This window comes from Mesoplodon densirostris, chromosome 14 (genome assembly GCF_025265405.1).
Source record: "Mesoplodon densirostris isolate mMesDen1 chromosome 14, mMesDen1 primary haplotype, whole genome shotgun sequence".
NCBI classification, from domain to species: Eukaryota; Metazoa; Chordata; class Mammalia; order Artiodactyla; family Ziphiidae; genus Mesoplodon; species Mesoplodon densirostris.
In genome coordinates this window covers 1,319,785-1,347,293 of record NC_082674.1, presented here as the reverse complement: position 1 = coordinate 1,347,293, position 27,509 = coordinate 1,319,785, and the positions used below count along the sequence as shown (strand labels likewise).

The 27,509-nt window shown below is 50.4% G+C and overlaps 1 protein-coding gene across 1 annotated transcript in view; it reads right to left on the bottom strand.

Annotated features, from left to right (window-relative positions):
* Positions 1-1,127: 1,127 nt before the first annotated feature.
* The window catches only part of SNTG2 (syntrophin gamma 2), a 129,848-nt gene continuing 103,466 nt past the window's right edge, over positions 1,128-27,509 (bottom strand). The window contains exons 16-19 of the mRNA XM_060117912.1: positions 24,981-25,187; positions 15,784-15,876; positions 7,837-7,947; positions 1,128-1,259 (exon numbers count right to left, since the gene is read on the bottom strand). Coding sequence (XP_059973895.1) covers positions 1,128-1,259; positions 7,837-7,947; positions 15,784-15,876; positions 24,981-25,187 — 543 coding nt within the window. The remainder of the gene's footprint in view (positions 1,260-7,836; positions 7,948-15,783; positions 15,877-24,980; positions 25,188-27,509) is intronic.

Below are 27,509 nucleotides of genomic sequence, written 5' to 3'. Positions count from 1 at the left end.
CTCAGACCTCCATGTTTTTCTCACACTAGCTCTGTTGACCCTGTCTCCCTGGATTTAGAGTCTTTTAACTTCAGTGTAGTGCTATCTTCCAGAACACACACTGTGCTAGTTTTATCCCAGGGTTAGCCAGTTGGGAGCTTTACAAAGTTTCTAGGGTGCGTTTTCACCAATCACATCTTTCTGACTTAGCTGTGCTTCTGATGGGTGGCCTGTGTCCCTTTCCCCCTGACTGCAAGTCTGCAGGGCTGCCGAGTGGCCCAGTGTTCACTTGTCCACGGTGGCCATGGTGGGCAGAAAGGCCTCCTGAGATGGAAATCCTTTGTCCACAGCCCTGTGTCCAGCAGGGTCTTGGCCACTGAGAAGAAAATGCTTTTCTGAGTGAAATCAAGTTGGCCATCAACGACCACTGCATCTTTTTATCTTTCTCTTTATATGTATATGTGTGTGTGTGTGTGTGTGTGTATGTATATATAGTAGTGTGTATCTGTTAATCCCGAGCTCCCAATTTATCCCTCCCACCCACCTTTTCCCCTTTGGTAACCATAAGTTTGTTTTCTACGTTTGTGGGTCTGTTTCTGTTTTGTAAATAAGTTCGTTTGTATCATTTTTAAGATTCCACATATAAGTGATATCATATGGTATTTATCTTTCTCTGTCTGACTTACTTCACTTAGTAGGATCATCCCTAGTTGCTGTATAGCACAGAGAACTATATCTAATGTCCGGGGATAAACTATGATGGAAATCCAAAGGAAAACTTTCCATTCTTGGGGAAAATAAAAGTGGTGAGCTCTTGGGATTTTCGATTGTAAGGAAATAGAAATGGAAATGAAATGTGGGTTTTAGCAGTGTGTGCTGTTGGCACCTTCACGTGATCTGGAGGACTGTGGTGACACGGCTTATTTCACAGGTAAGTCAAGTTTTCTCAGCCACAGCTTTGCCTGAGCAGAGGCTGTGTTCCTTGTCAGATGGAACAAGTCCAACCCATCTCTGGAAACTAGTGACATGTTTTATTGGTATCACAACTATAGGATCATTATAAAATCACACAAAGTCGCAATATTGTGCAGGAAATATTCATTTCTTAAGAAAATAATTTAAATTTCAGCACTCAACAGACGCACTGTTCAGCTGTTATACATGTATTTTCTGGCAATACTCTGACTGTCTATAAATACCGGATCCACCGAGGCCACCTTCGCTGCTATGAAGGAGTGGATGCAGTGTAGAACAGCCGTCAGATCCTGAAACTCCAGTTCCTGCAAGAAAAAATAGAATGTACTTATATATTATAAATATTAGAAAAACACATTACAGAAAATTTAACAGATTCTATGTTCTTAGAACCACAAGGAAGTTACTCAAGTAAGTACAAATACACACGAACGAAGAAAGGTGGCTGTAAACATGAACACACTGGTTTTCTGGGTTTTTTGCATTGATATCCTGACAATTGGGTTTAATTCTTGATTTTCTTGTAACTAACATAGGTTAGCACTCAGGTCCTCTGTGCGGCATCCTGACTCCATCTGTGCCGGGTTTTCAGTCACTTGGCCAGCAGCATCAGGTCAGGACGTCAGCCTCCGCTGAAGCCCGTCAGAGCTCTCACACGACAGGGCGCACCATATTCCCAATTTAGCAGAACGAATCATGCTAGACCCTGTGTGTGTGCACGTGCGCCTGTGCACATGTGTGAACGTATGTGCACACGTGCCCCTGTACTTATGTGCCCATGTGTGTACGCTGTGCATGCATGTGTGCCTGTGTGCATGCATGCACACGTGTGTTGTAAGTGTTCGTGCACATGGATGTGTGTGTCCGCGTGCTCAGCAGGTCAGCTAGAGGCTGGGGCACATGGCCAGGAAGTCCCGTCTCATGTTCTGAGTTTCCCCACGGAACCCTGTCACCCAGTTACTTTCCTCTGCAATTTATTTTTCCCAATGACCTCGATTTTTATAGAGTCTTTTAACATTTCATGGTGGCTGAAACACTGATTTTAAATATGACCTACAGCTTGGCATAATTATCAAATTTTAAGTGTTTTAAAACCTTGATCTTTTCCTTAATTAGCTAAAACTCTCAGGAAGTCATGAGGGTCTGTACTGGGCTCATCAAACTATGAAGACTGAGGTCACCCAAACTTGAGAAAACATTTCTTCTTTTATAATCTTTACTCTCAGGAATGTTCCATCTATCACAAGGGTGACACTTTCAATGAACGTGTAAGTGTTAACGTTGCCCGGATGTCCTCAATACATCTCCTCGCGCAGAAATCACATTTCCTTATGGCACTACCCCTATTTCCATCTTGCTGTGCAAACTGCAGACACGTGTCAAAAACTGTCTGTGAGATGAAGACAGCCCTTCTGAGGAGCGGTAGCCATCCTGGGCTTTTAGTTTTCCTTAATTGTCATCTAATGGCCCAGTGCACAAGGGGGAAATTTTAAAGTCTGTAACCGTTGAAGAGACCAGTTTCCACTCAGCTGTAGCAATTCAGACACAGACTGTATTTCAAAGGGAGCCTTAACCACGGCCCTTCCCAAAGAATTCAACATGGAAGCTGATCAAAGCTATACTTGAAAGAGATGATTGCTAAATAAATGAACAAGTCTCTAGAATAAGTGAATACGTGCCATAATTTCCCTTAGAAAATGCCCCAAACGAGTATAACTGAACTTGACAATTAGCAGGGATAACCATGCACAGAACACAATTCACCGTGTGTTATTCTACAGGGAACTCAGATCGGGGGCCAGCCACTGAGTGTGGAGACAGGCCCACTGAGGGAATCAGATACAGGTGTCCCACTTGGGGACTCTGCAGCCCAGGCAGTGCTGTGCTGGGGCCTCTGAGCTGCAGCATATTTGCTGATGGCTGTGGTATTTGTAAATACTCCCCACGGACTGATGACAGGCTGGCAAAGTTCCTGAAACTTCACCGAGTGGCTCCCCGTGGGGTGTGACCCACACGGCCCAGGATGGAGCCGGGCCAGGTGGAGGGGCAGTGGTTCCCTCTACGGCCAGCACAGGAGGCCGTGGAGGGAAAACATGGCTTCCGGTACAACATCGGTACCCAGCCAATGCCGGTCCTCTCCAAGCCATCTGTTAATAGAGCATCATCACCCTCAAAGGTCAAAAGTGAAGTAGGACACCCCGAGTGAAGCGCCAAGTTCATCTTCCAGAGGAAGAAATGGAGGTTTTAGGGTTTTAAGTAACTTCTGCAAGGTGACAAGGCTGACTAGTCACAGAGCTGGCACCGAAATCCAGGACAGACTTTGGTCCAATGGGCCCTCGCTGTTTCCTGACAAAACATTCCAGAAGAAACCTAGTGCACTAGCTCTTACACTGAGCGGTCCTGAGGCATCAGCACATCCTGGGAGCGTCCTGGAAAAGCAGATTCTCAGGCCGCATCCCCCTTGGTGCCTGGTGGCCTGTGTGTCCCTCGGAGACGGAGGCTCTGCAGAGGGGAGGTCGTCCTGGAGGAGCTCAGGGAGCAGGGTGGCACCTCGCAGAGGCACCCGGGCCTCATTAACCCCAGAGGAGACACGTCCAGTGGGCGCGGCTAGGGCCCGAGAGCGGGTGGAGGGGAGGGGCTGGCTGGGGGCTGAGCTGCCCTGGAGGCATCCAGCAGACATGCAGCGGGTGGAGCCGGGCAGGGAGAAGGATTCAAGTGCAAGGTGAAGCAGCAATCGCTGACGTAGAAGCTGCAGCAAGTCATCCAGGCGATCCAGAGAAGATAATTCATAGCACGGCTACACTGAACCACTGATCTTCCACGCAGACAGAACCGCCTTGCACTGGAAGTACTGCCACCTAGGACTCGCATAGCTGGAGAGAAGTCAATTCCTGGCTTCGAAGCTTCAAGGACAGGCTGACTCTCTTGGTGGAAGAAACATTCACATATTGAGGTCTGGGGAAGTCGTTTTGGCTTGTACGTGAATTAACGTAAACTTTATGCCAACTTAAACAATCTGTTTTGTGCCATATTAAACATATATTGTGATGCCGGCGCTTCTCTCCTGGGCTGGTTGTGGGGATGAGGCAGTCGTGCGTATGAAGGACGGAGCACAGCGGCGGCTTGTAACGTAACGGGTGCGATAAAAGATCCCCCCGCCCACCGGGCCGCGGTGAAGGCCCGACAGCCCAGGAAGGCTCGGAGGGAGGGGTGGGTCCCCAAGCAGGTGTCGTAACCAAGACGACCCTTGCACAGAGACCCTCGGACACAGCAAACCTTTGACCGATGTTTTCCAAGCAAATGTCTACGGGAAGCACACGTCCAGGAAGAAAGCTGAGAAGCGGAGTCAAAGGCCAGCAGGTGAGAAACGGCGAGGCGGCCGGGTGATGCTGGGCTCTAACCCGCAGGCAGGATGCGGCTGGTGCACTTTCCCTGTCCCCACGCGGAGGAGGGGCACCTTACTGATAGACCGTGCAGGGGACCTGCGAGGAAGGAAGGAGGGAAGAAAGGGAGGGAGGAAGGGAAAAGAAGAGCAAACAAAGGAAAGTTCTGCTCCGTTCCAGCTTCCGGGAGAAGAGATTAAGGACAATTTCAGACCCATGTTTGGAAGGGGCTGCACTCGCGTGTCCCCTGTTCCGTCGAGGCCCCGCTTCACTCCATCCTCAGGAGGAACCTGGCCTTGTCTCCCTCCACCATCTCTCCACCATCCGCCGCCGCCACGGTTACTTGCTGAAGCCGGCAGCGGCGTGATGCACCCCTGCTCAGCCCCCGCCGTCCACATCTGACCGTCTGCGCGACTCACGACGCCCAGGAATAGTTTCCAGTGGAGTTTATCCTCCCGGATCATCACAGAGTGAAGAACACCAGCCTCTGTTCCTCCTAAAGACAGAATTCTTCTTCATCACGCTGTGCGCTGCCTTGAACGACCAATGTCCGCCCCGTGGATTCTCAACTGGGCTCACCAGAAACCTTCGTGTGCAGAGGTCTGTAGTCGTCAGGGATTTTCACAATAATGGGAACAATATTTTCCTTGGAAACTGATAAAAATTTTTGTGAGTGTATCTGGTAGTTCTTTCAATACTAACTTGCTCTTTCTTTCTTCATTAATTTGTTCATTTAAAACACATTTACTAAGTTCCGAAGATAAAAAGCTAAAGAAAGCTGCCCTTGAGGGCTCAGTCTAGAGGCAGAAATGAAATCATAGAGGAACGCGTACAATCCAAACAACGGGCGTAGGAAAGGGGTCGGGGGATAGAAGGGCACCGTCCCTCCCTGCAGTGGACCCCAAATTCAGTCCTTGTAACTTAACTATAATTCGCTTATAACCTATTAAGCAGATCAGTAGGCAAGTAAATCCTTCATTTCAGAAAGCTTGTTTATGCTACACTCTTTTTTTAGGAGAAAGATGTAGAAAACATGAAAACAAATACTTTCTTTAAAAAAGACTGCAACCCCAAAGCTCCAGCCATTGGCCTCCCTATATGGGGTCAGCCCAAGTCCCGGAACTGCATGACGTTTTTGTAAATAATGGAGAGAAAACATAACTTCCCCTCTGTGCTCCCGAAGCCCCAGAAGTCCTCCCCCAGGCGTCAGCGCAACTCGGCATTTTCTCTTTACGCTCATTCCTGAGGCAGCGATTAAACATCCCAGAAAGATTCTCAATAAACACTCAAAGGTTAACTGCTCCACGACCATCACTCCCATAACTAAAAGCTCCATTAATAGGAATAGTTTTCTCTGAAACTCTTGCTTCACTGATGATGTCACGCTGCTCTCCCTTCCACTGGCCATAGCCCTGGTTCCTATTCAGAACTCAGTGCCCGGCTCTTGGTTTAAATCCAGCGGTAGCTACAGGTGCTCTCACGGGTTCTAGATTCCCGACTGGCGTTTCCAACCTTCCCTCGGTCTCACAAGCTGTAATAAACGCAGAACATCAGCCTGAAGCAGTTTCTTCAAACCGCCGCCCGTGTTTATTAGAGGCTCTCCACGTGCATGTTTCCTGCTCCGTGTGACAACGTGGAAACTACTTTTGTCCCCAGTTTCATCCCCCACCGGGAGGGGCCTGAGCAAGGGGCCCCTGGTCCTTGTGCTACTGGCTGAGACCCCGTGCCCTACTCTCTCGCACCCCAGGGCCCCGGAGGGAAGGCAGAGGGGGGCTGCCGGAGGTCCTGGGATCTGGGGGGAGGGTTCATGTGGACATGGGTTCAGTTTGGGTCTCCTGGGAGGTTTGATGCGTCTCATACTCATTTCTGTGTCTAGTTAGCTTATTGCATTTGCAATTTTGTAATTTTTTTCATAAAGAGACACCTGCAGACTGTTTAAGCTTCAATTCTGCAAACCCTGTATCCGCCCCTGTGGCCTCCACAACTTTCTAGGACTTTCTCTTTTCCTGAAAATGGAAACTGAAGCTGCCTAAACCGAGGGCCACAAAGAAACCGCGTCTGTTTCAACACACGTGCCCCGAAGTTTACGTCACCTGTTCAAACTGTCTGGTTTAGACCATCCAATGCCTCTACTCCCTCTATCAACACAGATAACCAAGAGTTGACTAAACATTAAAAATAAAAATAAATACTTTTAAACCGAATGAAACAGAAGTCCCTGTGAAAAGGGAATCCAGGTGTCATGTGACCGTGTCCTGGGACATCAGGTGCTCTGGCAAAGTCCCTGGAACCCGTGAGCACAGGAACCCAAGGTGCACTGGGGGGCTAGCTTCCTAACTGTCCCCCTGGCTCACACGGACGGCACAGGACCTGAGCCTGGAAGGGGTCCTGGGGCTCCTCCCGGCCGCAGTCCCTAGGGCAAAGGGCAAATCAATGCATCAGCAGAGGAGGAACTGCTGTGTTAGCCGCATCCGTGCAGATCAAGTACCAAACACACAGTACAATCACTTCCAGCCTCCCTCCCTCTCCCCGCTCTCCTCTGACCCCCGTCTGCCGGTGGCAGTGTCCACTGGACTCTGTTCAGGGTGGCGTGACTGAGCGTGGCCACCTCGCCATCACAGCCCAGAGACCCGTGTCCCTGCCAGCATCACTGTCCCATTGGCTGCCCTGTTGTACACCTCCAAAACCAAAGCCTTGACAGTGGTTACAGAGTCTGATTTTGATTTCATCCACTCCCTAGATACAATAATGTCAAGCGTTTCTGCACAATCTCAATTGTACTTAAAAAGTAGATGTGGTGCCTTATATCATTAACCGCAGTGAAGAGGTGTTAAAAATTGACACAATATTCGGATATAACAATGTCACATGAGATGTGTCCCTCTGATGAATTTCATCAAAAAGTGCATGAAAAGTGCTGACAATCAGTTTCCAAACAATATGTGTTCGTAGGTTTTGCATTTTTGTTTTCTCTTTCTTTTGGTTTTGTGTATGGAACTTATCCTTCAGTTTGTCTTTAGTTTATATTAAAACTGGGTTGTTGACAACATAGTTATACATAAAGTATGCAAAGAATCAACAGTTGCTGATAGTAAAATGACAGCTCAATGCAATGAATTTGTAAGTTATGTCAAGATCCTTTGAATTAACAGAGTAGTTTGTTCCTAATACCACAATCCATCACTTAATGCAGTTTGTAAAACTCTTCCTTTAAATATTGACTTCCCCTGTATTTTTAAATGTTGTTTTCCTGCTAATACTGACTAAGCAAATTGTGATTTTCAGTGGAATCAAATAATGTTTCAATGATTACAATTTTAGGAGATTAAAGCCTCTAACAGGAGACATACTATGGGCTCTTGTGACATCCTTGCTGATTTCTGAGGAGGGTTCACACTCCAATTCTGATTATTTTCCCTAGGCTGGTGGAACGGCACGGCCACCCTCAGACACCTGGGCTTGCTCGGGTGAGGCTGGGCTCAGGTGGATGAGCTCCTACCTTCATCTCGATCTGCTTCGTGTCCAGATTCTGAAACAGCAGCTTCACGCGAGCTTTCCCATCGTCTGAAGACCCTTTCAGCTGAGAGAATTTAAATCTCCAGAGCACATTCTGTAAAGGAAGGCAATTATCTAGTGGTTTAGACACAAGAGCTCACTTCTTTAATTAACATATGTCAATATGTTAAATCATCTATTTAAATAAATGCAGACATTTTCTCCGTTATCTTATGTACACTGAGCACGTGGTGACTTAGAAACTCCACCTCCTCTTTCCGAGTATAAGAGACTGACCCCCTCAAACCACCAGACTTCCTGGGGGTCCCTCCCGTCAAGCTCCAAGGAGCCTGTCCTGGTGCCCGAGCGCCCAGGTCCCTGCGGTCTCCTCTTCAGTCCCATGCTACCCGCACTGCCTTTCTCCTGGGTTTTCCTTACGTTTAAAAGCATCATAAGCACTTTGCTCCCTTTTCTTCTTGTAAAGCTTAAAAGAATCCACTCCAAGGCCCAGGTCTGGCTATATAGAGTATATGAGACATGGTCAGCAGTGCAGAGAAAATGAAAACCTTTCTCCCGCCCCCTCCCCAGGTTAAGTTCAAATCACTCAATGTTGGTTTCTCCTGAACCAAGCTGAAAAACGTAGGTGCTATTACCTCTTAATACTAGTGCAACAAGTGCTTAATGTTTGCTAAGGTACTTTAGAGATGATGTGTACTCTATAAATGCTTACTCTTCAATTAAAAAAAAAAGGCTGCGGCAAATAAAGACTTAATGGCTGCCTTTTATAAAAGATAGTCTATAATTATAGATTCTTGATGATGATAAATCTTTATCTTCCCAGAAAAAATCCCAATAGAGAACGGCAATTCTTTTTTAGCAAGCTATAAGTTTGTATTAAAAGCATTTATTTTGAAATAATGAACATACGTTTCTCTAAGTATCACAAAAGGCCAAGAGGCTGGGACGTGGGGAGAATTTCAGAGGCGCTGTTATCCCAGCGGCTCCTTGGCCCATCTATTCACACCCACACTGGCCTCGAGGTTCCTGACACATCTTTCTTTTATATTGAATCTTGCAGCCAAACAGAGGCTCTGCAGCTCATGGTCAAGTGTCACCACGTATGTTCCTTCTCCATGCTGAGAAGCTGGAACCCCGTGGGGTTTCAGGGAACTGTGACTCCAGTACTTCCACTTTCACGATAAGTCATTGGGGTCCTTGCGCCCTGCTCCCCACTCGGGCACCAGGGCCCTTTCAGGTCAGAATCACTGGACCGACCCAGAATGAGGATGCTCAGAAGCTGCTTCCATCACCACTGAGGTAGCAGGCTGCAGAAGGGCTGCTGGTCCACTGAGATGAGCCAGAGAAACGAACCACAGCAACAGCCCAGCCAGGAGGGCCCAGCACCAGTGATGAGACCAGCAGCGGTGGGGAGAGCTCTCAGGCCACCTGCAACGCCCCCTCCCGGGCAGCTCCCATCTCCCAGGGCGTCGCCCCGGCTTGCCCTTGGAGGGCAGGGAAAGACGGCTGTGATTTCAGCCTCTAAGATTTTGTGAAAACAGCCCAAATCTCACCTGCCTTTAAAACTACGCACCCTCCAGCTGTCCTGCCAGGAACCTGTAATCATAAGGGGCGCATCCAGAGGAGCCGGAGGCATCTGATATCATGGTTTTGCGAAATTCCTCACCGAATAAGCAAGACCCTGACTGCTCTGAGAACATCACCTGATGTTTTTTCAAATTTGCTTATGAAGAAGAACAGCTCAGTAGTCGTAAGATTCTAGGAATAACCTACCTAATTATCATTTACATAGTATCATAAATGGCTGTTAAAAAAAAAAAGGCAAGATCAGCATAGGACTTAGAAATATGGCAGCAAATGCCAGAAAACAGCTAAAATTGTTGAAGGCGGGTGCTCTGGGGAGTGAGAGTGATAAGGGACAGTTCAGAGGGCTGCTTTTCCATTATACATCTGTTAGTACTAATAAGCCTTTTAAAACTTTGTACACGTATAATTTCGGTTAAGGTAAAAATTAATAATATTCATTCTAATCATAAGAAAAACATCAGGCAAATCCCAATAGAGGGGCATTCTACAAAATATTGAATACGTAACCAATGTTCTTCAGAATTGTCAAGATCATCAGATACAAGGAAGTGTGAGAAACTGTCACAGTCAAGAGGACCCAGAGGGCTTCCCTGGTGGCGCAGTGGTTGAGAGTCTGCCTGCTGATGCAGGGGACACGGGTTTGTGCCCTGGTCCGGGAAGATTCCACATGCCACGGAGCGGCTAGGCCCGTGAGCCATGGCCGCTGAGCCTGTGCGTCCGGAGCCTGTGCTCCGCAACGGGAGAGGCCACAACAGTGAGAGGTCCGTGTACCGCAAAAAATAAATAAATAAATAAAAGAGGACCCAGAGACATGGCAACTAAATGTTATGTGGTATCCTGGATGGGATGCTGGAAGAGAAGAGGAGCATGAGGTAGAAACTAAGGGAATCTGAATAAAGTATGGACTTTCATTCATGATAATTTATCAATATTGGTTCATTAATAGTTACAAATGTACCATACTAATGTGATTTATTAATAATAAAGGAAACTACGGGCAGGATATATTGGGAAAAAAATAGTATAGACAAAAAAGTGCAGAAATCCCTATGTGAAAGCCCTGCTTATCGTTTAAAGAATCCACAGTGGTCCTTACAATGAAGTCCTTTAGCTGCATCATCGTTATCTGTTTGGTACGTTATTTTTAGACTGAACCTGTCCTGCAAGGTGATATGAGGGAAATGCACTTTGTGAGACGTACACACACAGCTCCTTTGCTTAAAGTCATGCACTCATGTCACATGGTGGCCCATTTGGGGTGAGGTAAGGTGTCCTAAATGTGGGAGCGGGAGGACAGCCTCGGGGGCGGCCCCTCGCCTTCCCACAGTCAGGAACCTTCAAGTCACTAACGGTGCCTCTCAGAACTCTTTCTCAACTTCTAAGTACCTATAAACGGTAATTTTTATTTTAAAAAAGAATTTTCCATTGCCATTATGGATGACATTTCTGCACTTTTTATCTACAAGTGGTTCCAGGTAACAGTCTAACTTGAGGACTCTGAGCTTTTCTGCACGACTGGACTTTCCAGGCCAGAACCTGACACGCTGTCCACTCACAGCTCAGAGATGCCGCCTTGACTGACCGCTAAGCCCAGCAATGTCCTGGCTGGTTCAGCAGCCTCGGGATGTGTTTGTAGGGGCCCTGGGTCTCCCCGCCAGCCGTCTGAAGGCTGGAGGGAACCCTGATCTCTAGGACTCAATCTTGGAAGACAGAAAATGTCTTTCCAGCATTTCAGTAATTAAAGAACAGTTTTACAGTTAAGCCAGTGTTACAGGAAACATGCTAACGTTTATGTTTTATTTTTATGACTGCAGGAGGTTAATGATGATAACCTTCCTTTGTAGCAAATTTGAATTATTTTAATTATTATTACACACTGATAATGGATAATTGACATAACTTGATAATAAATTGATAATTATTAAAACATTCAACAAATAACCCAACTAGCAGTTCCAGAGACTTTACGAGAAAAGGATGAGGCACTAGAGCAGATTCACGGGTTGGCATTTTCCTGCGCGGTCCTGTGGAATCCTTCTTCACTCCTCCAGTCAGGCCAAAGCCAACTCTTCATCTCCCCTCCTATGAGAAAGTCAATTCCCTGTTTTTTCCCCAAAACTATTCTTTCTGTTCCTCCACCTCGGTCTCAGCTCAGCCCTGCAGCATCATCAAGATTCAGCCTAACAAACGTGTGACGTAGGGGATGAGGCCCAGCACGAGGACCACCCCCCATCACCCTGATACAGAGATGTCAGTTTTCCGCTATGCATGGGGACCATCAGAAGGTAAAAAGAAAATGTGGACGCACGTTGACATTTAGAGACAAGGCGAATGCCCCAAGTAATAAGTAAACATGGAAAGAAGTTCCCTTTGTTTCCAGGTCCCAAACATTTGATGCTGTGCACACGGGCAGCACCAGAGTCTGCGGCCCATGGAGGACATGCAGCCTGGAGGAGGGGCTGGTCCGTGGCCCCGTCCACGTGTGCTCTGATGTCCACACGCTGTTTTCTAAGTCTTGTTACATCCTCTCCCACTTCTGCTTAATTACAGCAGAGATGGGGCACTGGTTAGCCCTAAACCAGAGGGATCAATAAGAAATAGGTCAGTTGGAAATGGGCAGAGATCTATCATGGAAGTGCGGGGGGCACCAAGAATGGGGTTCTAGTTTATTCTGGGTTAATATTTTAAAAATAGTTTGGAAATTTAAAAATATTAGATAATGATCTTCTTACTTACTTTGTAACTGCAGAAAAAATTTCCAGGTCAAACGTATTTCTTCTCCCCTGTGATTTCAGACCTTCTCAGCTTAACTCATCTTTATCAGTGTTGAAAAGGAGAATTGACGGTGAATGAATTCATGCTTGGAAATAACTGCTCAGCTCTTCTCTGTCAGGCACAGGGGTGGGAAGTTAAGAAATGTGACCTCATGTGCGCTTCTGAGGTGGGTGCCATGCAGATGCCCAGCATCAAAATTTGGGCTGTTATCGAATTCTAGGGGCTTTTTTAAAGCATTTGGCTAGTAAGTAGCACTGCCACGTTGTGTATTTAGTTTTACCCACACATCACACACAAATGGTCTGATCTAACAGTGTAATGTGGTATAGGAGTGCTAATTATCTTGTGAAAATAAGCGTGATAAATCCCAATCTAAATATTTTGGGGCCCCCAAGTTTTTCCATAATGACTTACATAAAGGGCATATGGAGAAAACCTCATTTTCATAATATTCATAATTATTTCATATTCAGTAATTATTTTCATAATTATTTCATATCAATCTAGAAATATTGAAATCCTATTAGTACTGGACTCGCAAATGTCATCCTACATTAAGACTGAAAATACATCAAGTGAAGTAAAATTATAAATATTTTATATATTTACAACCCACTGGTATACTCTTCACTGTTAGGTTGAGAAAGCTTTGCTTTTCAAAATTAATTCAAATATTGTAAGTTCTGAAAATAAAATTTCAAAAGGAATCCATGAAACAAGCCTCCGGAATAACTTTCTTTTTTTCTCTGTCATTTTTTGGTTTCATTTTCCATTACTGTCTACTGTTTATTGTGTAAATAAACGTATAAGTATTAGGCCAGAACTTCTTCCTCCCCCCGGTACGCAGGCCTCTCCCATTGCGGAGCACAGCCTCCGGACACGCAGGCTCACCGGCCATGGCTCACGGGCCCAGCCGCTCTGCAGCATGTGGGATCTTCCCAGACCGGGGCACGAACCCGTGTCCCCTGCATCGGCAGGCGGACTCTCAACCACTGCACCACCAGGGAAGCCCTGGCCAGAATTTCTTGAAATAAAGAAGTAATCACAAGAAAAATGTGGAGTCAAGAGTTCACCTTGAAAGGGAAACGGGTCAGGAGAGGGTTCTGGCGTCTGAACCAGAGGGTCAGATGAGCGAAAAGAAGGCTTAATTGGAACTTTATAAAAACTTGACTGAACAAGAGTGGACCGGACGTGAGTGGGTGAGGGCTCCGCTGAGGGCGGCAGGAATGCAGAGCCTGCGGTGCCTGAAACCTGCGGCCGGCGAGCTCCAGGCGTGGCTCAGCCCTGATGCGCCCGCCGGGAACCCGCAGCTGCCCACGCCTCCCGCAAGCCTAGCGGCTGGAGAAGCCGCTCGCTCTCCACCAGGGGGGCCGCGGGGCAGCGCGAGGTGGGCAGGGCCACCGATAAATACTATTTCAACTAGGAGAGCTTCGTCGAGTTGCGCGGTTCGGTTACCAGGACATTTAACACGGTGGCCCGGCTGTGCGCGGCGGTAAGAACATAGTGCGCCTGTTTCAAGTCTTATTCGATTAGCGTGAGGGCGAAGAGGGGAAACGTGCGGGATTCAGGGCTGGGAAGAGTCTCCCAAGGGCCCCGGGCCTGGACCTTTCTGCCCGCTGCCGGGAAACAGCGGGACACGCACAGGGCAAGCCCCTAAAGACAGAAAGACCCGGGGCAGCCAGGGAGGCAGGGATGCTCAGTGGGCAGGTAGGAGAGAGGGTGTGGGCGTCACAGGCCACCCATGGGCTCCCCAGACCGCCCCCCCCTGCGGCTCCGGGGGAGCCACTCCGACCCAGCCAGACCTAACCCGGCTGCACAGGCTGCAGGCCTGTGGGACATGGGGCCTTTAGGGAAGCGGCTTCCCCTCCTCGGCGCCGTGCCAGCAGGGTCTTCTCCTGGCGCCTTGGGAACATCAGCATCTGGGCCTCGGGGTACCCTGAAGGGAGAGTGCCAGGCACTCGCTTCCAACCTCTCACAGTCACTCACACCCCCTCCCCGGCCTGGCCTGGCCCCGGGGGGTGGGTGCGGTACGGCCCCTACAGAGTGAGACCACACAGCGGGGACCCCGCGGGAGACACGGTGACCCCGGACAGCTCACCGGGCGCTGGGTATTATGCCAACCGTGACCAAAGAACCAGACCTGCCGGCTGGGAACAACCTGCCCACGGAAAACCTGATAAGGAGTGGAGGCTTTGCTCCTGGACTGAGCAGGTGGGCCTGCACAGAGCCCGGAGCAGCCAGGGAATGGGCACCGGCTTCAGAAACGCACTCTGAAGGTGAACTCTGGAAAGTCTCGGTTTAGATGTCCTGACACACAGCATTCCTTGAACCACAAAGCAAGAAACAGACGTTATAAATCAGGGTTGCTGGTTAACAGCTGTGTTCAGGGCTTCTCCCTTCTCTGGGGGAGGTGCTTTGTCACTTCCCTGTCTCCGAGGACCCATGGAAGGAGGTCGTGCATGTCTGGCTAAAGGCCAAACAGCATGAATGGCGAGTCATGGAGCCCGAGCTGGTGGGAGCCGTGGGTGGACCAGGTACGTGGGAGGATGCCCGCACGGGGTCGGGAGCCTTGGTCCCCTCTGTGACCTTGATGCCGGATGGCAGACAGGAGAGCCTTCTCAACTCCAGTTTTATGCAAGCAGACCTCTCGTCATTATAAACGGTCTGTGGACCCCTATTGGGGAAACGTCATAACCATCTTCCTGGGAGGAAGGAAAGTGACAAGAGCACAGTGGGTTTCCGGTCCAGAATCCTGTGAAGGGTGTGGACTCCTACCCAGAACGGGGTTCCCTGCTCGCTCTGCGGGGCCGCCTCATGCACTGCGGATGTTTGACCTCATCGCTCGCCCCTCCCCACTAGATGCTGGTAGCAACTCCCTTCCAAGCCGTGACATTTCTGTGTCCCTGGCAGGTCTCACTCCTCTTCCCATCCCACCGGTGCTCTCCCCTCACCTCTGTTCCTAATTAGCAGACAGTGGACTTTAAAAAATATCAAAGGACAAAATACTGGCTTTATGTTTGCAACAAAATTCTCAGCGCTTGTGTAGTTGGGTGGACACCCAGGCCCCTTCGAGATGCGATGGGAATGGGTCTCCTTTCCCATCCCTCACGCTGGTTGTTTAATGTCCAGTGAAACTGAAATCCCGTCACGGCTCACAGGTGTGGAATCAGCACCTGGTCAGCTCCACCAGGTGTGGGGCATCGACCCCCCAACCTAACAACCCAGGTGTTAGGTCCAGCAGGGGTGAGGGGTCTCCCCAAAGGGCTCAGTCGGTGCGGAGGTCCTCCCCCTGAGCGGGACAGCCCTGCCGACCTCCCCCTCCGCACTCCAGACCCCTGGGCACCTGCCCACGGGCACCACGTGGTGTGGTGTCAGCCCTTGCCCGGCTCTGGGGCTTGTGAGATCCTGGGACCCTGAGCTTTGAGAGAAGGTCCACCACGCAGGATAACTTGCACAGGACACGAGCCTGTCGGGGCTGGTGACGGCTGAGACGCACACAGGTGTCAACGGCCCTGAAATGGAACAAAACGCACCGCTGATGGGCGCCTACCCCCAGATGCTTGGCCCTTACCTTGGTTTTGCTGTCAAAGCAGGTGAATCCCAGAGCGAAATCCACCGTGAAGCACAGAGTGTCTCCTTGCCAACTGCACGTGTACGTTTTGGACTAGAAAAAAGTATTAATTGTGAGAAAACATCCTTTTATAATGAGGTTTAACATTAACCAGGTAGTTACAACACTTCCCCCAGTCAAAACCTATTTTTTTTAAAGTGTTAACGTGTAAACCACCTGGAGGGAACCTGAAGGCCCGCGGTCACACGAAACCTGGGGCACAGCTCACACGGGCAGTGTCCCTAGCTTTTGGTCTGTCAGCGAATGGTAGAAGTTGGACCATCTGCACGGGCATCACTCTAACTAGAAATAAACCAGCAGAGGACACAGAGTTCCATTTGCTGAAGCCTCTTTGAAACACATCCCAGATCAGTAAATCCCTGTTGTGACTCATTCCAGAAGGACCATCCCTGTTACACAAATGGGGGGTATTGTTTTGCTCCTACAAATTGCCTCGGGACAGGCCAGGCTGGAAGTGTGTCCAGGAGAACCTAGACGCGGCTGTTCTTGGGAAACCGTCCGAGAGGAGTTTGTTGTAAAACGAGAACAAAGGACAGAAAAAATGGCAGCAGCGACATCACCAAAACCCAAACCAAGGACCGAGGACGCCTCACAGGTGGCAGATTGCTGTGAGGGGCCAGCATCCCACCCTCTGGGGCTGGTTCAGGTAGGGCGGCCTCAGCTGTCACGTGAACTTCTATGGGCCCAAACCAAACTCCACGGGCAGCCTGGTTTCCAGGGACCAGCGCTGTGAGGACGTGGGCACACGCAGGCACATACACACATGTGCACACACATGCACATGCACGTGCACACAGGCCGCGGGCGCACATCCACACTTCCAGCCACATCGGGCAAAAGCACAGAAACACAGAGGCCTGTGCTCTACTGTCTGGGCACCGCTCTTAACATCAGGTGTGACCGCAGGAAGGGGAACCCTGAGGTCCCGGGAGCACAGTGGTTACAACCCTGAGGTTAACCTGCAGGTAAAACACTCCACTCAGCGGGGAACCTCACCATCGGTCTGGACAGGAAGACGCGGCAGTGCCCCGTCCCCTGAACCCACAGGCTTGTGACTTGCTGGCGCTGGGGAGTGTCAGTCACTGTGTCTTTTCAGCCCTGCCCTTGGTCTCCTCTGTGGGGACTCCGATGACACGGGGGCTTCATCGCCCGTCCCTCCCTTTACTTCCTGAGCCTTGCCTCCAGTGATCTTGCTTTTCGCCCTGAAGCTTCCCTGTGTCTGCTCTGTAACTCACTGCCTTGATCTCTTTGCTGAGACTTCCCAGTCTCCATCTGTTTCAACGTGTTGGCTCTTGTTTTGGAAGCGCGGTTATCAGGGCTGCTGGAAAGCACCTGTGGATCCTTCTAACCTCCTATGGTCTCCACGTTGGCTTCTGTGGTCGTCTCCGTTCATTCCAGATCTTCCAGGTTCTTGGCAGGAGCAGTGGCTGTCGATCGACACCTGGCTGTTTCTGAATTTCGAGACCCTTAATCTGTTCTAAACCCTCTGTTCCACCCGACTTTCTTTGACGCATCTTCCTCAGGGGAGGGGGCCGCCCTGTAGCCGGGTTCCCCGCTTAGCCTCTGGAGACGCAGGGCTCCCTCTCCTGCTGGGCAGCGATGGGCATCGGCCACGTGGTCCCCACGGACAGCCCGGGGGCGTTCCTGACTCGGCCCCCCAACAGCACTGGCAGAGCTGGGGACCGCGTCCAGCCCGGCGCATGGGGTCACGTGAGCATAAGGTCACAGTGGCGGAGGGAAGCCCCGACCCAACCTGACCGGGGTACTCGCAGGACGGCAGCGGCAGAGCAAGTGACGGGGGTCATGCAGCAACGCCGAGCCGTGCGCGTCCCCGTGAAGACGAATGCTCACGTGACGTCAGCTCTGCAGCTCACGTGACTTCAGTTCTGTACGCTCACGTGACATCAGCTCTGCAGCTCACGTGACATCTGCTCTGCACGCTCACGTGACTTCAGCTCTGCACGCTCACGTGACATCAGCTCTGTAGTCTCACGTGACGTCTGCTCTGCATGCTCACGTGACGTCTGCTCTGCACGCTCACGTGACTTCAGCTCTGCAGCTCACGTGACGTCTGCTCTGCACGCTCACGTGACATCAGCTCTGTACGCTCACGTGACGTCTGCTCTGCACGCTCACGTGACTCCAGCGCTGCACGCCGTCCAGGACGCAAGGACTGATGCTCCCGCAGCCCGGCTCCTCTCCCACGGGCACACGTAGCGGGAAGCGGGCAGGAGTAGTCATGACCTTCAGCGGGGCCCAGGTTTCTGTTCATGAAGGTGGATCAGAACGAGCCACCCCCTCGGGGGAGGCGCGGAGGGAGAAGCTCGAGGCGGCTTTGATTTCCCCGGAGCTGCCGCTTGAGGCTCCGCGTTGGGCAGGGACCCGGTGCTGGTGTCACGTGAGGACTGCGTCTCGGAGCCCTGGGAGGGCCGTGTTCTGACCCGCTTCTGGGGCGAGTGTCCATCGCCTTGTGTGTCCTGCACTTGGGCTCGGAGCGGGAAGGCTGGGGGCATGTCCCCTTCACTCCCGCCCCTGTGAGCTCAGCCCTCTTCTGACGTGAGGCTTTGTAACCAGTGACACTCTCCGAAGACCGTGCTTTTCTGAGAAACGTGATCTGTCTGCAGACCCCGGGCTGGGCAGGTGTGCGTCCTGCTGCGCGTTCCCTCCGAGCGGGGCTCCCACGCCGGCAGGGCATCCAGGGAGGGCGCTTCGGGCAGGTCAGTGGGTGGCTGAACAGCGCAGGGGGTTCAGGAACCAGGGGCCACCCCGGAAGACAGGCAGGTGGTCTGTGCGGGTGGGCTACTTGCACTTCGTCCCCTAAACAAAGGGGTGACGGTGGCCCCAGCATGCTCGGGTTTTGTGAAGATCAGGTGATCAGTACCTGCGTAGCTCATAGCAGTGCTTGGTAAGTGTGAGCACCAGACGCGTGAGCGAAGGCTCCTGTGGGTGCTAGTCTGTCAAATTCTAAGCTAGGTGAGTGGACCCTAACGCGGTGGTGGGTGATGTCAGACACCGCCACGCTCGCTAGGGAGAAGCTGCAGGTGAACTCTCCACCCCCGCAGGGGCCACGCCTTCTGCAAGTTCTACTTCAGGAGGCGCTTCCTCCTGTCATGGCACTTCGGGGGTGCGTTTTCCATGTCCTTATATAATGCCTTTGGGGAAAGTTAAAACTAAGGAATACTTGAGGCAGGAAGATGGGCAATTTTTTTTTTTTTTTTTTTTTTTTTTTTGCGCGGGCCTCTCACTGTCGCGGCCTCTCCCGCTGCGGAGCACAGGCGCCAGATGCACAGGCTCAGCAGCCGTGTCCCATGGGCCCGGCCACTCTGCGGCATGTGGGATCTTCCCGGACCGTGGCACGAACCCGTGTCCCCTGCATCAGCAGGCGGACTCTCAACCACTGTGCCACCAGGGAAGCCCGATGGGTAACTTATTGAAGAGGACATTTCCTTTTAAAAGAGTCTCTCTCCCCATATAAGTCTCTGCATCCTTTGGGGAAATTATGCTGGAAGCTGATGTTATCCGGGCAAGCGGGGAGCAGAATCCTCGGTGCGCAGGTGCCATGCTGGCCCAGGACACATTGATCTGCTGTGTGTGGTGTCTGTCCCTCTGATGCCTGGGCCATTAATCTGAAAGGAGCCTGGGCCAGACCCACCTGCTGATCTTGGCGAGTCTCCAGGGAGGCTGAAGCTCACCTGGGGACAGGGAAGGTGGCCGCAGCCTTTTTGGGAGCGCGTTCGACCACAAGAACACTGGCGCTGGTGAGTGCCATTGTGGAGTCTTCCCTGTAGTCTATTGGTGCCAGGACCCAGCTCCACCCACCAGCCAGTCGGCACCAGTCCTGGGACCCTCCAGGCTGAGCAGCCAATCCTGTGGGGACCCAGGCCCACCCACCAGAAAGCCAGCACCAGCACTGGGTCCCGACAAGGGACCTGGCACCACAAGCAGGCCTGGACCAGCACTGGGCACCCCCAGGCTCTACACCTAGTTGCATCGGGACACAGACCCACCATCAGCCTCCAGCAACCTCTGCACAAGGCAGGGCATGGCAGCCAACCGGGCCAGGGACCAGCCCAGCCTGTGACTGTGCCCACGGCAGTCAGCCAAACAGCCCACACACGGAGGCATCACTAGAGCATACAGCTCTGGTGGTCAGAGGGGAGTGTGCTGCTAGAACCCTCAGGATGTCTCCTACATAAGGCCATGTCTCCAAGACTGGGGAAAGGAACTGACCTGCCTAATACACACAAGTAAACAGAGAGAAGTGGGCACAGTGAGGCAACAAAGGAAGATGTTCCAAGTGAAGGAATAAGATGAACCCGAGAAGAAGATCTAAGCAAAGTGGATATAAGCAATCCACCTGATAAAGAGTTCAAGGTAATGATCATAAAGATGCTGAAAGAACGAACACAGTGAGGAGTTTAACAAAGAGTTAGAAAATATATACAGAAGAACCAGACAGAGCTGCAGAATACTAGAACAAATAAAAAATACACTAGAAGGAATCAGCAGTAGACTAAATGATACAGAGGAACAGATCAGTGAACTGCAAGACAGAATAGTGGAAATCACCCAAGCTGAACAGAAAAAAGAACTTTAAAAAATGAGGACAGTTTAAGAGACCTCTGGGACAACATCACGCATATTAACATTCACATGATAAGGATCTCAGGAGGAGAAGAGAGAGAGAGGAAAAAGGGCTCAGAACATAACTAGAGAAATAATAGCTGAAAACTTCCCTAACCTGGGAAGGGAAACAGACATCCCAAGTCCAGGAAGCACAGGGTCTCAAACAGGATCAACCCAAAGAGGACCACCACCAAACACACTGTAATTAAAATGGCAAAAATTAAAGTTAGGGAATATTAAAAGCAGCGAGAGAAAAGCAACAAGTAACATAGAAGAGAATCCCCAGAAGACTATCAGCTGATTTCTGAGCAGAAACTCTGCAGGCCAGAAGGTAGTGACATGATACATTTAAAGTGATGAAAGGGAAACACCTACAACCAAGAACGTTCCATCCAGCAAGGCACTCGTTCAGCTTTGATGGAGAAATCAAAAGCTTTACAGACAAGCAAAAACTAAAAGGGTTCAGCACCACTAAACCACTTAACAAGACATGTTAAAGGGATTTCACTAAGTGGAGAAGAAAAGACCACAAACAGAAACATGAAAATTATGAAAGGAAAAATCTCCCTGGTAAAGGCAAACACACAGTAAAGATAGTAGATCAACTATTATAAAGCTAGTAGGAAGATTTTTAAAAGGTAGTAAAATCATTTATATCAACAGTAAGTACTTAAGGGATACACAAAACAAAAGAATGTAAAATATGATGTCAAAAACCTTAAACATAGCAGGATGGAGTAAAAATGCAGGGTTGATAGAATGCATTCAACTTAAGAGATCATCAATTTAAAATAACACACACAGCACACATACACTCACGCACTCACAGACACAGCACACTACACAACACATGCACGCAGACACAGACACAAACACACAACAGTCTCTCACACCACACATAACACACTGCAACACACATGCACTCACTGTCACACACTCATACACACACACAGACACACACACATATATATATATATATATATGTTGATATATACATAAACTTCATGGTAACCAAAACCCAGTATCTTCAGAAACACACACAAAAAAGAGAAGGGAATCAAAACATAACAGTGACAGAGCAGTTCTGGGAGGGGAGGGACTCAGAGACACAGGCGTAGGTGTGGAGCCACAGGACCGGGTCTATCCCAGTGTTAGTGCATATGTTTGTGTGTGTGTGTGTGTGTGTGTGTGTGTGTGTGTGTATATATATATATATATATATATATATATATATATATATATATATATGAACATCTCACAGCGAATGTTTAGTAAGTGTTGAGTTGTGTGACTTACAAATAAAGCTGAATGTTTCCATCAAAAACAAATGTTTATTTTATAAGACAATGTATGGATGCAGTATTTGGAATTGGTGATTTTGTTGACAGTGCCTTTAATGTTCTACTTGTTTTCTGAAAACTTACCTCTAAGTGAAATCTTAAAAGATAAACCCAAGTTAGTCTTGTCTTACTCAAGATTACATGGAGTTCTTTTTTTAGGGATACAAACATAACCTTTAAAAGAAAGTGGTTTGGAGTCTTACGCCAGAAGGAAGTAGATGTCAAGGAACGTACCCTATTTTTAGAATGTTTTATAAGTTTTTGGGAGGCAGCTGATCTGTGATATCATATGTTGGAGACTCTGGGTTTAAAGTGAAAAACTAGGACAGGATCCCCCCATTATTGAGCTTGGATTCCAGATAAATGCTTGGACTCGTGATTCTCAGCCACATTTTCAGGTCACGTCGGCGTTCCCTTCCTGTCCTCATCCATCAGAACCAGAATGGTTACAGCCTGGAAAGAGGAAGGTTTAAAACGCGAACAATTAATAAAAGCTAATTTGGCTGTGCTCTTCCATGACGGGAATGTTAATTGGAGGACTAGATTGACCCCAAAATAAATTCAGGAGCAGAAATAGAAAAGTTACGAGCAGCGCTCTGAGTTCCCATTTAATTAAATTAAGCTGTGATGGTTTTTAGAGAAATGAGTTGCTGAGCTGTAACCTAATCCATACTCCAGCATCTTCCTGGGAAATATTCAGAAGAGCTGATTTGGACCAAGAACAGCACTAAATAGCACCTCTCACAATTACACAGATGTCGGCGATTCACTCTGGAGACTTTCAAATATTTACCATGGAGATTACTCAATTTAGAGTTTTCAAACAAAATTTCCAAGGAGAGCACAGCTCCAGTAGTCTAGATATGTTTTCTCATCAGTGGCTCTGTCTGTATTCAAACAGCTGGAGAAGGAACATGGGCTCTTTAACTGTTTAATCCCCAAACGGTATGGATGCTGCAGCCCACTCGAATCCTTAAACGTTGCTCAGCGGCTATCTGTCCTGCACGGGTGGAAGCCAAGGGTGACCAGTGTCCTTGAGGCCTGGGGGTCACACTACATCCGAAAGGAAAGCATGGAAAAATAGGGTGTGGGCGGAGGATGGGCCGCAGATGCAGAAGGAGCTGCGTGGGTGCTGCAGTGTGCGAGGGTCAGGGGCGCAACACAGGGTGGTCAGTGTGCCCCGAGGATCGTGGCCCACAGTCTGTCCAGGGCCCAGGCAGTTTCGTGGGCCCGAGCGGCAGGCCTGGACCTGCCTGCGGTGTTGTCCCCGGCTGCATCGACACGGGGCTGCAGGAACACGAGGACGCATGCTCTCTGCCACTGACAAGTTAGGTTAGGATCTGGGGGTGGAGAGGAGACACACAGGAGACTGGGACGGTCTCCCTGCTGTGCGCTGGTGCTTCCGGCCAAAGGACAGCCGGGCGGCACCCCCATGCCAGAGTGGAGGTCCGGGGGGCTCAGGCAGGCAGGAGAACAGGGTGGTAGAGCCCTGACCCACAGCCTGATCTCGAATGCTCGGGAAGACCTGGATTCAGGGCATCAGCACGGGGGAGGGCACAGACCGTCTGCCATCCTCCTGGTTGCGGTGGGGCTCGGGGGCATCTGCAAGGCCTGGAGGACGGGCTGCCTTCTGGGCAGCAGCTTCCCCGGGATCAGAGAATCTGAAAACCCAGCCCCGGTGCTCCTTTCAGCTCAGCCACAGACCTATTACGGCCAAGTCTGCCTTAACGTCTGCATTTTGAGCATCTTGATTATATTTTAAACATAACTTGGAAAGTGGAGGTGCAAGTTCTTTGTGGTAAAGGGATGAGCAAAGGGGGCTCGACTCACTTTAATGAACAAAAGTAGAGGCAACACCAGGAAATGCAGGGGTGCTCTGCTGATGGGGTTGGCTGTGAAGGGGGAAAACACTCCAGGAGCAGCGACTAAAGACACCCGGGCTGGAAAGATGCTCCAGAGAGGGCTGTGTTGTAAAGCCAGGGAGAGCCACAGTGAGTTATGCGGGACGAGATTCTGCAGATACAAAAGCTGGAGTCTCTTGTTTGGTAGAATTTGGGAGGATTAGAATTTTAAAGCCTACTGCACAGATGCCACTTAGCCCACCTTGAAGCCTGGCTTCCTCAACATACTGGCCGTAGTTTTGACTTCAAAAGCACGCAGTTGCACTTTCTTACATCCACAGTGTTTCCAACTGAAAGAGCTGTCAGTTCATGAGCAATAAATGAATAACAGATTCCCTGGGAAATGTTCACATCAGCAGAGACGACTACAAGTGAGCAAGGGTATCTCGGGGCCCCAGAAGGAACCAGGCTTGGTTTCCGTGAACGTCTGTGCGGGACCCACCGTGTGGACCACAGATTTCAGAGAACATCACACAGTTGTGGGGATGCTCCCTGCTCCCTCCTAGCACTGAGCTTCAGGGGACTCGGTACATTTTTACATCCTGAACGAGAGATAAATGATGACACAATCATTTCACATTCAAAGCAGTGCTGATAAATGAAGGAGTTGCTCCCAGGTCCTCACCCAGAGCGACTGACGCCAGGCCAGGAAGGAGAAGGAACCCAGAACTTCCGTGTGGAGTTAAACCTACCCCATGATGCTGCACCTGTTTTCTCACTTCTAGCCATGAAAGCCGTGAAAGGCAGCTGCTACTTACAACAATGCGGATTATGACACACACTCTACCTCAGCCATTTAGTCCACACACACCCCAATCTGGGAGAGATTTATTTGCTGTCCTGAAAAGGGAGAAGCGACCCAGACACATGAGCTGTTTTATGTTCCTGTTGGATCATTAAGTTTGAGAGGAAGGGCCTTTAAGTGCCTTAAACTACGACAAAGGTCCAGGTGAGTTCACAGTAAACACGGTTGGTGAGCAAACACCAGGGACCTGACTGCGCCGTTGGCTGAGGGCGCTTCCTCTACACGGCACTGGAGGCCCTTTCCTCACATTGAATAGAAAGACTGATGTAAACGAGATGAAAGCTATGCCTCACTTTCCCCTAAATTCACCCATTTCATCTACTGGGCACAGTGGATGTAGGGACCCTGACGAGAAACGCCCGACTCCTGACGACTCCTATTTTCTGGAATGCTTGCTACAGCTGCTCTAATTTACGTCTCGGGTGCCCAAGCAGGTTTAATCAGAGACGACAGCGAGTCGCTCACCCCCGTCCTCTGCACGTCCAGGAAGGTGGCCCTCTGGAAGGACAGCTCCCATGCTGCGAGCTCGCTCCCCAGCTCCACGCTGAACACGTGGCTCCTGCCGTGGCTGACGAGGACGCTGAAGCAGAAGGGCCTGTGCTCCCCGCAGTTGGGGTCCTGGAGACCCAGACAGAGGCTGGCTTGGGCCCAGCAGTCATCCGGAAGCCAGAACTGAAATAGAGAGGAGGGCACGCAGGTTAGAGGGGACGGCTTCCTGGGTGACTGGTCCACGGAGGGCGCCCGGGACAGAGGGGCCTCTTCCAGGCTGGGGGCTGGGGCCACACGCCACCAGGCGACCTCCCAGCCACGCGCCTGGATTCAGGAGCAGCGTCCCCCGACGTCACTGCCGTGGAGACGGGCCCGTAAGTCAATATCTGGGAGTCAGTTATGTCCAACTGCCAATGCTCTGCAAGCATCTTGCACCTAAACCATCAGTGGCCACAACTTCTGTTTCTATGCTTAGCTTTAAAGACAAAGAAAAAAGTCACGAGATGTTTGTGCTTAAGTTGAGCACAAAATCAGCAAACACCGAAGACAGCGAGACCTCACAACTCTGCCCGCTCTGCCAGGGTCCCTGAAGGGTCCCTGCTCCTCGGCCCTGTGCGGAGCACCTGGGGTCCCCCAGGGACACTGGGCCGCCGAGACCTAACTATGTGAACCCAGGGGTCCTGGCCACACAGAAGACGTGTTTTAGAAATAGTTTCAAAAGCAAAGGTTGAAACAAGAAAAAAGAGCCGTTCAGTTCCTGATTAAACATTTAAGCAGAAGATGTGAATCAGCCTCAGTGCGTCCCTGGATCACAGACATACCGGGCGGATGTCCCAGCAGCTCCGAGCCTCGGGGCGGGGGGTCTCTGCCACAGCCTCGCCTGAGTCATGAACACTCCCACCCAAGGAGCAGCTGCGTCAGGCTTCACTCAGGGATCAGGAGAGATGGAGCCTGGGGCCTCAAACGAGTCCGCATCTCAGGCCGGAGCCTGCTCTTACCTTCCTCTGTGTCTCTCTGTCTCTGTGTGCGTGTGTCTCTGCATCTCTGTGTCTCTGTCCCCTGGAGATTCACGTCCGTCTTCGTCTCCCGCTCACCCACCCGCTGCACAGACACCCTGAAGAGTCCGTGCCAGGCCCTGCACTAGGGTGGCCTCTGCCCGCATGGCCTCCCCGGGGAAGGGGAAGCGGGTGGACATCCTGCCAGGGCTGCTGAGCAGCCTGAGGAGACATGACATGAGCCACAGCCCGGTGGCAGCAGGAACAGAGGCTGCGCACAGGCCGAGCCTTCACAACCCGACTCCGAGCTATTCGGATGCACACGGGCTGTCCCGCCAAGCCACACCCACCACTCATACTGGCGGCCAGAGTTCATTCCCCGAATCCCCGTGACCCACCTTGTGGGCTGGTCTGGTTTTATGTGAAATACGCTTCTGCCTTCTGGGCCCAGGCTTGTGAGAGCAGTGGCTGCTGACGGGGGTGGAGAGGGGCGCACGGGCTCTGGGTGCCCTCTGCCTTCTCAGGGCCTCGCGGCGGCTCTGCAGGCCCCGATCCGCGCTGTCCCCGCTTCCACTGCCCAGGGACCTGTCCTCACGCGTCACTTAGACACTTGCTGCCTTGTGGTATGCGACGTGAGGGTGCGTGTGCGTGCGTGTGTGCGCACAGGTGTGGTGTGTGCCTGGTGCATCTGTCCTGACCCTAAATGAACACAGTACAGAGGCTGCACCTGGATTTTGGAGCCGCCAGATCCTTGACCTCAGACTGGCATGCACAGAAACCCTTCAGGAAATAGGATATCGGGTTCTAAGTCAAGGAGAGCAAGATGTGAGTCACTGGCCTGACTTCTCAGAAACTCCGTCCATAACTACTGACCTTGAGTGTCAGGACTGACCACCAAAGAAGGACTCTTAGCAAGTGTTTGTGCAGGTGGCACCGTCGATGGTAAGGCTATATTCTTTCCTGTACTGGTGTAGGTGGGGGGCTGTGTGCTGCTGTAGGAGAAAAACAGGCTTTGGAGTCAGACAGACAGCACTTGGGACCTTCTTGGCCAATTATCAGCTGTTGACCTTGAGCTTTTCACTTCTCTCTAAGCCTAAATATCTGAACCATAAAATGGGTGTAAGAGAAAGGTTGTCATGGGTTTAAAGGACAGCACGGATGAAGCATGTAGCACCTGCATCCTCGCCCATGTGGCTCGTTTTCTGTTTACATAGAGCCCATCGTCCACAGGCAGTGCTGAGTCGTGGCGTAGACTGAACTTTCATGTCTAACGTACAGCGAACTGTCTCCCGACAAAGTCAGCGACTACACAATCCAGCATCAAGTTTCCAGCTGCCCACTCCTGATGTGGACCCCTGCCCCAGACTGTGAGAAGACAGAAACCATCCTGGGTTCACTTTTCAGAAAACAAAATGCAAAGACTATTTTGGAAAATTACCTGGATTTTTTCCTACTTCTATTTATTTATTTGAGACAATTATAGCAACAATACAGGAAATTTAAAAGACGG